General features: G+C 44.4%; 1 protein-coding gene across 1 annotated transcript in view; it reads left to right on the top strand.

Moving 5' to 3' along the window:
* The first annotated feature begins 2,924 nt into the window (after positions 1–2,924).
* The window catches only part of MLXIP (MLX interacting protein), a 160,446-nt gene continuing 151,246 nt past the window's right edge, over positions 2,925–12,124 (top strand). The window contains exon 1 of the mRNA XM_030219870.1: positions 2,925–3,346. Coding sequence (XP_030075730.1) covers positions 3,027–3,346 — 320 coding nt within the window. The 5' untranslated portion in view covers positions 2,925–3,026. The remainder of the gene's footprint in view (positions 3,347–12,124) is intronic.

A 12,124-nucleotide genomic window follows, 5' to 3' on the forward strand; every position in this document is an offset into this window, starting at 1 on the left:
AACTCTTTGCTGGAAGATATAGTAACAGCAGTTAGCGTATCTGGGTTTAAAAAGGAGTTGGACAAGTTCCTGGAGGAAATGTCCACAGTCTGCTGTTGAGACAGACATGAGGAAGTCACTGCTTGCCCTGGGATTGGTAGCATGGAATGTTGCTACTCCTTGGGATTCCGGAATCTTGCTACTCTTTAGAATTCTGGAATGTTGCTACTATTTGGTTTTCTGCCAGGTATTTGTGACCTGGATTGGCCACCGTTGGAAACAGGATACTGGGCTAGATGGACCATTGGTCTGACCCAGTATGGCTATTCTTAGGTTCTTAACAGTATCATCATAGCATAGATGTCAAATGACAGAAGTGTCATTAACACAATAGTGGTGTAACCTACCATAATGCATGATTTCTAAAGCCAAATAAATCCACTAACATACTTTCAATACCTCAATGGTGCTAGTTATGAATAAGAAGCAAACTTTTTTTCAGTGGAATTAAAGTTTCAGAAGAACCAGAACATTAGGTCAAGACATAAGAATCCAATGAGCTAGACTCATTAGTAATGCTAGGAAATATTTCTTCACTGAAAGGTCAATGGAGGCCAAATAATAGGACAGTTGAAGGTGATGTAGGATGAGCAAAGAGGATCCATAGATAAGTATGTAATATCTGAGATCAGCTAGACTCTGCAGTACTGTATGAAGAATAGGCCAAAGAGATGTCTTTATCTTCCACCATATTCTATGTTGAGGAGGGAACGGTCAAAGGATGTAGAATATTATGCTTTACTAAAAACTCTTTTTGTAAATAAGAGATTCAGACCAGCAGTAGATCATGCATGCAAAAATACATTTGCCCCCCAGTAGACCAGTCCCTCTGTAAATGATAAAGACTTATTTATAGTACTTCTAAGGTAAGAGTAATTAATTATTTTTGGATCTGCATGTGCCTTGCCTACAAGTGTGGTGTTACTTTTGGTAAGGCTTAGGAGCTGCTGAGATGGACAGTACTATGAGTCATGTTCTTTGACTGCTGGAAACGGTGCCCTCAGCTGCTGTGGAAATTCCTGATGGCTGAGTGATATAAAGGGTATATCCTGGAGAAGGTGCTCATCCACATTTTTGGCCTGTGAAGGTCTGATAACAGCCACGACACACCATCTGAGACGGAGTGATTGAAAGTAGAAAGCATTAACAGAAAATGCAGTAAATTAAAAAAATATATTTACAGGATTTACTTTAACAAAAGTTATTCAAATCCTAGGTAAATGATTCATCTGAATATAAAAAGGATCAATACCACCATTTCTGTTATCCAGAAAGTTCTTATGATTCTCCAGTCATTAACTGGGATGCTTTTGAAGGACCACTAACTACAAGGTACTAGGAGTATTTATTTATTTGTTACATTTGTATCCCACATTTTCCCACCTATTTGCAGGCTCAATGTGGCTTACATAGTGCCGGAGATGCGTTTGCAGACTCCGGTGTGAACAAATACAAAGTGGTGTTGTGATAACAAAACTTCGTGTGGAGCAGTCAACGGAAGAGTTGTGTCATGTCCATCACATACTTTACTTTTGTTGTGTTGCAGAGATAAGGCTTTTAGGTTGGATCAGTAGGGTATGCCTTTTCAAACAGGTTGGTCTTTAGTGATTTCCAGAAATTTAGGTGGTTGTATGTTGTTTTCAAGGCTTTCGGTAGTGCTTTCCACAGTTGTGTAGTTATGTAGGAAAAGCTGGATGCGTACGTTGATTTGTATTTGAGGCCTTTGCAGCTTGGGTTAGTGCAGATTTAGATATGTTCGTGATGATTTAGATGTGTTTCTGGTTGGTAGGTCGATGAGGTCTGTCATGTATCCTGGGGCTTCTCCGTAGAGAATTTTGTGAACCATTCTTTGATTAGGAGCCAGTGTAGTTTTTCACGGAGGGGTTTTGTGCTTTCAAATCGTGTTTTACCAAATATCAGCCTGGCTGCCTTGTTTTGGTCTGAAGCTTCTTTAGGATTTGTTCTTTGCATCCTGCAATACCTAATTCATAGGAGCCAACTTTTTAAAATTATTGGGGGTGCTAAGCCCAATGGAAATAACCCCTCCCTGGACACATACAAGGCATTTTCTTAACATTGGGGGTGCTCAAGCACCGGCAGCACCCTCAGAGTCGGCTCCTATTTAGAGGTATTTAAAAGATTAAAAACAAACAAACAGGCTTCCACCTTTCCGTCAGCTGCAATGGAAAGAGGAAACAGATTATAAAAGGTTCCAGCTTTCCCACAAAAAAAAAAAAAGTCCTTAACAGAAAATTCCCACTGTTTCATTCTTGGGTGATTTACAAACAAATTCTGAGCTCATTCTAGCTCACAGTCCTCAGAGAGACACTTTGTTCTCACATAAGTTAGCTTGGGGTTCTCAGAACACCTCTGTTTTTTTGCACTGCCAAATGGTAAAGTATTAAATTACAGTGCAAAGTAAAAGGACCAACGTTAGTAAATGACATACGGCCAATACTGCACAGTCCACAAACCATCTCCATCCACAGGAGGGAGAATGAGAATCCCCTTTTCCTTTTACACAGAACGCATCAGCTCCTCGTGTCTACTTCCTGCAACTGTCTCCTCCCCCAAATTCTGCACGTAGAGCTTCCAAATATGGGTAGCGTGCAAAGGGCTGACGGGCGTGGGGCTCCCGGGACTTGAGCTTCCCGGCTATGCCTCGAGCTCTTACCATTTGCTTAAACCTCCTGGGTTCCCCCCATCCCCGTCTGACCTTCCCTCCAGCATTCCGGTCGTGGGCGTTGCCAGGGGTTCGTCCAATCCCCGCCAGGGAACTACCCCTCCTCCTCCTCCTTACTCCCCGCCCCCCTTAAACCTCTCTGGCAGCGACCCGCCGATTGGGCGCTCCGCGCGCGTGACGTCACAATGCTCCAGCTCTTCGGAGAACGAGGTAGAGAAGGGGCGCTGGGGCTGGCGGCGGCTATGATTATTCTGTTGGAGCCTCTGCTGCTGATCGTTGTTTCTTTCGCCGCGGAACCGGCAGGATGATGACCGCTCGAGCGGCACCGGCCTTCCGCTGTCGGGCGCCGGTGATCGTCAAGCAGGAGGCCGACGATGATTCGGACACGGACGAGCCGAACCTTCTGTTGAAGAAATCGGACAGCCCCGAACCGCAGATCATCCACAGCGGCCACTTCATGGTTTCGTCCCCGCACAGCGAGCATCCCCCGAAGAAGGGCTACGACTTCGACACGGTGAACAAACAGACGTGCCAGACGTACAGCTTCGGCAAAGCCAGCGCCTGTCACCTCTCCATAGACGCGTCCCTCACGAAACTTTTCGAATGCATGACTCTGGCTTACAGGTAAAAGCTGCAGCAATATCCGCACCCCCCCCCCCCCCGGGGTGATTCCCCTTGCCACCTCCTCCAGCAGTGGGGTCGTGGAAGTGCGGAATTGTGTGCCAGAAAGACTTTTTTGTTGCCATATTTTAGAGAATCGTGAAATAGGAAGAGAAACAAATTACATCTCTGCGAATAATTATCCGTCTTTCAGTTGTCATTTTGCAGTTTGCATCTGAACTTAAGACACTCGTGGCAGGAATCTAGCTTACGTTGTGGGGGTTGTGCCTGCCAGTTGAGCTTTTTTTGTGGTTTATTGGGTTTAGCGCCCCACCTATCTCTTCCAGGGCACTGTCACTCTGGACTGGTTTCAGTTGTTGACGCGAGTTATTCCCCCGCCGTCCCCAGCCCTTGGGTAACTCGATCAAGTTCTCCGGGGCTCTCTGACAGCTGTGTTTTGTTGATCGCATTTTGGACACTCCAAGCAGCATGCGCGCAATAACTGGCAAAGAGCAGCCCCGTGCAGGAGACTTAAAACAGCCGGGGGTGATCTGCTCTGTCCTATGTCTTGTAAGTGCGACACGTCCAGCCTGTATTGTTCAGGCACATGGTGATAGAGGGTGAGCTCGAGTGGAAGGACCGGGGGGGGAGGCTCTGTTTTACTGTCAGTTTCACGGATGTTTTGCAGAAATGCTGTTTCACGTGACCCTTTGCAGCTTGCCTGGTCTGTGCGCGTTTCTTTTGCTTTTTTTTTTTCTCTTGAGTACAGCACCAGGGTTGCAGGGCAGTACTGGAGAAACACCCCCCTTGGTTTTAGGTCGTTATCTGGTGAATAATGCCTGCACTGGACTCCTCGTCTTTTTACAGTTCTTCTAGCTGACGAGTGTTTAGGAAGTAAATGTCTAGCAATATTAAGAAAAAATGTGAAAGTTTATTTTAAAGCTACAAGAAAAATCCGTACTTGATTATGCTTAGGGTTTTTTCTGGAGCCATATGGTAACCCTAATTATGCTTAGTGAAAATAGTGGAGTTATACTTACTTTAACTTAGTGTTATACAGTTTCATGTTGTGTAGCAGCAGCTGGTGTGCACACAATGTTTCAGAGCAGGGGTTCTCAACCCAGTCCTTGCCACACCTAGCCAATCAGGTTTTCAGGATACCCACAATGAATATGCATGAGATGGATTTGCATGCCATAGAGGTAGTGCATGCAAATTGTTTCATTCATATTAATTATGGATAGGCTGAAAACCTGAGTGGCTGAGTGTCCCCCATTTGCTTCTTTAGAGTGTGAACCCATCAGGGACAGAAAGTACCTGTAAAAATAGTATATATGTAAAACGCTTTGACTGTATCTACAGAAAGGCGGTATATCAAGTGTGGAATAAACATATTCCCTCCTCCTTTTGTTTTTTCCTTTTTGCCAAAATTTCCTTTATTTCTTGTCAAGGCCTGAGCTTTCCTGGACTAGGGGCCATTTCATGTATCCAGACTCCTGACTTCCAACATTCGTGCCACAGTAAATCCTGTTAGTCTGCTCTATGTGGGGCCACTACCCTCTGTTTTTGGTAGCAGGAGGATCCCTCTCAAGTTCCTTAAGTGGGGAGGGAGAACTAAGTGGCCATTTTACTAAAGCTAAACCTTAGCACACACTTATCTTTAGTAAAAGGGCCGCTAAGTAAAAGGAATCGTCCAAAATGTTACATCTTAGGAGCCGTGGAAGAAAAGCCTTAGTCCTTGAGCCTCTAGTCAGCCTTGACAGTTAATAAGTAGAAAGAACATTACTGATATGGCTGGATCTTACTTCTTACTGAATTATTTACAAAATATCCTTATGGCCTAGAGAGCACAAGACAATAAATAGTTTTTTTTTTTACCTTAAGGGTAGATTAAAAAAAAATCCCAAACAGATGTGCATATATATAGCCTCTTCTCTGCAATTGATATAGCTGAGGTGAAGATTTAAGACCTACTGGGCAAATCTGAGAGAGGAGGGCACTCTAGTGAAACAGGGAGACTTCTTCCAGTGAAACAGTAGAAACTGAAACTAAAGATGCAGCCTGAGCTACCTAAGGAACCTGTATGCTCGCGGAGTTTTTAATAATATAACAAACCTATGAACATGACTTGGGCAAAAGTTCATCGAGCCCGGCATCCTATCTCTCACAGTGGCCTGTGCAGTTCCCAAGAAGTAGCAAACATTTCCAGACACAAGAAATGGCTCTCCCAAGTCTACCTTGCTAAAAGCCTTTTATCTACTCTACCTCCAGGAACTTGTCCAAATCTCTTGAATCCTAGCCTCGACCACACTCTCCAGCAACAGATTTCACTGCTTTATTATGTGTTACATGAAAAAAAAAAGTGCTTACTTTGATATGTTTTCACTCTGCTGGTTATTAGTTTCATGGAGTAGAGAAGCAGCCTAGTGGTTAGTGCAGCGGACTTTGATCCTGGGGAACTGGGTTTGATTCCCAATTTCAGCTCCTTTTGACTCAGGGCAACCCCCCCCCCCCCCCCCCCTGTTGCCCCAGGAACAAATAAAGTACCTGTATATACTATGTAAACTGCCTTGAATGTAGTTGCAAAAACCATAGAAAGGCAGTATATTAAGTCCCATTCTCTTTCCCTTCCTCTTGTTTTAGTGTTTGAAAGGTTACAACTGGCCCTATTTAACCATTCCTCCCAGCCATGATTTTTAAAGTTTCTATTATATCCTCTCATCTTTTCGCCAAATCCCAGCCTGTTTAGCCTTTCCTCATGAGAGGTGTTACATAGTAACATAGTAGATGACGGCAGAAAAAGACCTGCACGGTCCATCCAGTCTGCCCAACAAGATAACTCATATTTGCTGCTTTTTGTGTATACCCTACCTTGATTTGTACCTGTGTTCTTCAGGGCACAGACCGTATAAGTCTGCCCAGCACTATCCTCACCTCCCAACCACCAGCCCCGCCTCCCAACCACCGGCTCTGCCACAGACCGTATAAGTCTGCCCAGCACTATCCTCACCTCCCAACCACCAGCCCCGCCTCCCAACCACCGGCTCTGGCACAGACCGTATAAGTCTGCCCAGCACTATCCCCGCCTCCCAACCACCAGCCCCGCCTCCCACCACCGGCTCTGTCAAAACTGTCTTATAATATCTGCTTGTCATGCTATTATCTTGTTTTATCATAATCATATTGCCCAAGATTCCTCTGTAACTCTAAATGTCTATTTCCTAATGTCTTCCATTTTTCAAGATGTATTGTAAGCCACATTGAGCCTGCAAAAAGGTGGGAAAATGTGGGATACAAATTCAATAAAATAAATAAAATAATGCATGCTTATTAAGGTGTTTCGTTTGTATTATGCTCACACTGTGATGTTACATGAATATTCTTCCGTGCTGGCTACTATGATATCTTTTAGGTTCTAGGTCAGTTTCCAGCTGGACAGTTCTGTTCCTTTATCCTTTTTGTCACCTTTTTCTGAACCTTTTCTAGTTGCACTGTATCCTTTTTGAGAGGGAGAGACCAGAACTGCACACGGGTACTCAAGGGGCAGTCAGACTGGGATCCTATGTAGAACCATACGAGTAAGGTCACTGGATAATTTTTATGCTGGTCCAGTAAAAAGAAATTGCAGCCTGGAATGAAATCTTTCTCTTCCGATCCAGTCCAGATACCAGAATCTTTTGCACTTAAACTTTCAATGATAAATACTAACACAAAATAACTTGTGAAAGGGCATTGTTTTTGTGCAGTGGGCTGTTGTTTTATGCTTGAGCTTTGTTGCAATAAACACATTTAACAAAAACAAAAACCAACCCTACAGTGATGGTTGAAATTAACTTCTAAATTGATGTGAAAATAACTTTGGCTAGAATCTTAGGGGTCCTTTTACTAAGATGCGCTAATGGATTTAGTGAGCGTTAAATGCTGCGCAGGAAATCCATTAACTCACCGTAATAAAAGGACCCCTTAGTGATTCAGAGGTCACATGTTCTTGTCCATTCAAGGTTTATAGTTTATTAAAAGTGAACCTATTCCCAGCCTGCACTATAGAGTTAATGAGTCACTGAGGTCCAGATGCCCAAAGGTCCCCGTAAAGAATCGCTCTTTATTCTCACCTCGGTAGGATTTACCAATTTGGAAATACAGAGGAATTCCCAAAAAGAATAACACGCAAATGACCCACTCGCAAAAGCGGCGAGCAGTTCGATTGGGGGTGGGGTGGGGGGAGGAGCCAGTCAGTCAGCTGAGCATGCGCAGAACAGCCAATCGCTAAGTGTGGCTGCTCTGCACATGCTCAGAGAGGCGCTTGTGTATGGCTTTCATACATGCAAAGAAGTTGCGTGTATGAAAGCCTGTGTAGCCTTTTTTTTTTCTATTTTGGGGGGTGTGCTTCCAGGGCTGGAGCAGCGACTGACGGGCAGACCAGCGTTGAGGCTCCGGCGTCTTCCTTGCCTTCCCACTGCTGGGGAAAGAAACAGCTGTGTGCCGTTCTCATGTGGAAAAGTCTTTTACAATTTTGTTGAAGATGCTGCTGCTAGTCACAGAAAGGTCCGTTGGATGAAAAAAAACATGCCAGGGCTCAAATATGCAGAAGCCGTCCATGCCAACTGTGAGCATGTTCTACTAGTTCCACACAATGCGGTCAGTGATCTCCCTTGCTCTGGTGCGTCTTGTTTCTCTCCTCCTCCTACTTGCAACAGTAAAGAACAGTCAGGACCGACAGTTCCAGACTTCCCGTTAAATTTTCCACGGTAAAAGTAGGGGCAGCTGCTGTGCATTGCTTTGCATGCACATTTGTACAGTAATTAGCTCATTATAATAACTTTGCAGACAATTTTCATTAGCTGCTACTGTGACAGTAAAAGAACCCTCAAAACCCTTTTGTGCATGTCTCGCTGAACTCTGTGCTTGCTAAACCGACTAGAACCAGTGTAAAACCCAAGTTGCCAGCTTGTTAGGTTTTGTGCATCTGGCCCTGAATCTGGTTCTTCCTGTAGCTTATCCTGACCTGCTGACAGGTGTGATATTTACCATTTCTCATGTACATCCTTGGCTTTTCTTTACCCATGAAAGAATGCTGGTTGCACAGGTGATATTCAAGTGTTTGTTTCACTGGGCTTATTAGGAAAAGTTTTGGAAGCTACTACTATTACTACTACTTATCATTTCTCTAGCGCTACTAGATGTACGCAGCGCTGTACACTTGAACATGAAGAGACAGTCCCTGCTTGACAGAGCTTGCAATCTAATTAGGACAGACAAACAGGACAAACAACAGAAGGGAATATTAAAGTGAGGATGATAAAATAAGGGTTCTGAACAAGTGAACAAGGGTTAGGAGTTAAAAGTAGCATTAAAAAGGTGGGCTTTTAGCTTAGATTTGAAGACGGTCAGAGATGGAGCTTGACATACCTACTCATCTTATGTGGGAAGCTGGGAGGAATCTGCTAGTCCCTTGCTTGTTCATGCCTTCATTAGTTTGCTATTGCAAGGTATAAAGCTTATTTCCTCTCTGCTATCACAAAATTGTCATCAGGCTTTGATCAGGTCCCCAGGTGTGTGGTAGGACTGTGTCCTAATCATATTTACAAACACCGGGAACATGCATTTTTAGGATAGAAGGGAGTGTGTGTGTGGGGGGGTGGGTCCCAAACCTAGTCCTGAAGGTACTCCAGCCAGTCAGGTTTTCAGGATATGCACAATTAATATTCATGAGAGAGATTTGCATTCACTGCCTCAGAAAACAAAAGGCAGGTAAAGACCATATGGCCCGTTCAGTCTGCCCATCCATGCCATCTGCTATCCGTTCCTCTCCCCTAGAGATCCTGTGTACCTGTCCCAAGCTTCTTGAATTGAGATACAGTTTTCGTCTTCACCACGTCTACCGGGAGGCCATTCTATGAATTCACCACCCTTTCCATGAAGAAGTATTTCCTTAGGTTCCTGAATCTGTACCCTTTTACCTTAATCTTACACCCCCTCATTCCATAGCTTCCTTTAGTTGAAAGAGACTCACCTCCTGAGCAACTTATCAATTCCTGGCATGTAAAATACCTGTCTGCAGGGGATTTTATCTCCAGAAAAAAATGTATCCAGTGTTGTGTCCTGTTGGATATGGCCCGGAAGTAGTGTCTGATTAATGTGTGTCTTTGAAAACTCTTTATGTAAACATAGCAATGAATTGAATAAATACATTCATAAGCCGCATAAGATGAATGGGGGAGGAGGGTAGGAGTGTTTGTCCTCCCCAGGCGTTTACTTTCTGTGTCTGAATCAGAAAAAAATCGAAGGTGGGTGCTGGTGGATTAAAAGTCGTCCTGTGCCTCAGTTTACCCAGTTATTACTAAGCTGTAAGATAACATTTGTCTCAGCTCTGCAATTAGAGTGAATATTTATTTGTTCAGTTACATATTTACCCACTTTTCTGTAAGCACGTCACAGCAGGGGTGTCCAAGAGGCATATTTTCAAAGCACTTAGCCTTCCAAAGTTCCATAGGTTTCTATGGAACTTTGGAAGGCTAAGTGTTTTGAAAATGTGCCTCCAAACTGCAGCCTGTCCCACTGTCCCATCCACCATGGATCTGGCCTAGTAACATCATCGGCACACAGCATCAAAGGTGGATGTTTGGGGCTTTTGATGATGTCACCAGACTGGCTAAGATAATGAATCGCTCCCATGTGGCCAGTGGAGGAATTGGGACTTGTTTGGGGAAGCCTACTGTGGCAGGAGAATCTGGGTCTGTCTAGCCTGGGCTGAGGATGAGGGGGGTACTGGGGTCTAACTAGGGCAGGGGTGAGCAACCTCAGTCCTCAAGGGCCACAACCCATCTGGGCTTTCAGGATTTCCTCAATGAATATGCATGAGATCTATTTGCATACAATGGAGGCAGTGCATGCGAATAGATTTCATGCATAGTCATTGTGGAAATCCTGAAAATGCGACTCGAGTTGTGGCCCTCACTGAGTCTGAGCTAAGGGAAGTACATGGATCAGAAAAGGGGAAGGTGCAGCCGACCTCCCCCCAATTCCTCACTCCTCAGATCTTGAGCAGGTGTGCTGTAATTCCCACGCCCACCACCTCAGTCATGGTCCACCCCTGGCATGAACAATACTTGTACTTGTTCAACTAAACAGATATCCAACCACAACCGAAAAAACCCCCCAAACAAACCAAAAACCACGAGAATCATAACTAACAGGTATCAGTAGCAATCAAGTTAAAGCCTGTTCTGAAAGAGAGGTCTTAACCAGTTCCAAATACAGTGCCCCTGGAGTTTCCATTGTAAAGGAGGCATCTAAATAAAGGGGAAGGGAAATGGAACTTGATATACCGCCTTTCTGAGGTTTTTGCAACTACATTCAAAGCGGTTTACATATATTCAGGTACTTATTTTGTACCAGGGGCAATGGAGGGTTAAGTGACTTGCCCACAGTCACAAGGAGCTGCAGTGGGAATTGAACCCATTTCCCTAGGATCAAAGTCCACTGCACTAACCACTAGGCTACTCCTCCACTAGCAATATTCCATTTAGAAGCCTGCCCTTGCAGATCACCAATGTGGCCACGCAGGCTTCTGTTTCTGTGAGTCTGACGTCCTGCGCGGCCGCATTGCTAATCTGCAAGAGCAGGCTTCTACATGGAATGTTGCTAGTGGAATAGCAACATTCCATGTAGAATCTCAAATAGTAGCAACAGAATCTCCAATAGTAGCAACATACTACTACTTAACATTTCTAAAGCGCTACCAGGGTCACGTAGCGCTGTACAATCTAACAAAGAAGGACATTCCATGTAGAATCTCAAATAGGGAAAGAGGAAATGGGACTTGATATACCGCCTTTCTGTGGTTTTTGCAACTACATTCAAAGCGGTTTACATAGTATATACAGGTACTTATTTGTACCTGGGACATGGAGGGTTAAGTGACTTGCCCACAGTCACAAGGAGCTGCAGTGGGAATTGAACCCAGTTCCCCAGGATCAAAGTCCACTGCACTAACCACTAGGCTACTCCTCCAGGAGCAGGAGTCTGAATGGGCAATTGGTTCTATGCACTGAGGCCTGCACAATACAAAGCCCCCCTTCTGGCACAGGTTGAATGTACCTTGTGAAGGGCAGAAGACACCACAGGGCGATCTTCCAAATACTTAGTACTAATACCTCTCTGAAAGTTGTAAACAAGACAGACAGCTTTAAAATATACCCGAGACAGCGAGAAGCTTTTCCAACAATATCTGGAGCACCTCAGGTGGGAAGATTTATTTTTCTCTCATGTTAAGAACCCTGAGCTAAAGTAATGTTGTGTCTACTATAACGGTAAAGACCAATTTCCCCTTATAGCACCATATTAAAAATTAGCCTTGGTATATATAACATAACATAAAGGTCAGACCAAGGGCCCAGTCTAGCATCCTGTCTCCAACAGTGGCCAATTACAAACACAGGAGTCAGCTTTTGTGGGTGCTGAGCGACCTCCTTTATTTTGCGTAGGGAAACGTGATTTAGGTTGCGTTTAGCATCCCCAGTCATTTGAAAAATTGTCACCTGTGGTCACAAACACTTTTCAGGATCCTAAAAAGTCAATAGATCATATTCTGCTTGCTCTCATGGACAAGCAGTGGATGTCCCCAACCTGCTTATAATCGAACAAGAAAAACGCCCAAGTTCTGACCTAAATCGGGAGATGGACGTTTATCTCACAAAAACGAATAACACGGTATAATCGAAAGCCGAACTTGGACGTTTTCAACTGCACTCCATCGCGGAAGCGTACAAAGTTGACGGGGGCGTGTCGGAGGCGTGGTGA

This window comes from Microcaecilia unicolor, chromosome 11, assembly GCF_901765095.1.
Source record: "Microcaecilia unicolor chromosome 11, aMicUni1.1, whole genome shotgun sequence".
Taxonomy (NCBI): domain Eukaryota; kingdom Metazoa; phylum Chordata; class Amphibia; order Gymnophiona; family Siphonopidae; genus Microcaecilia; species Microcaecilia unicolor.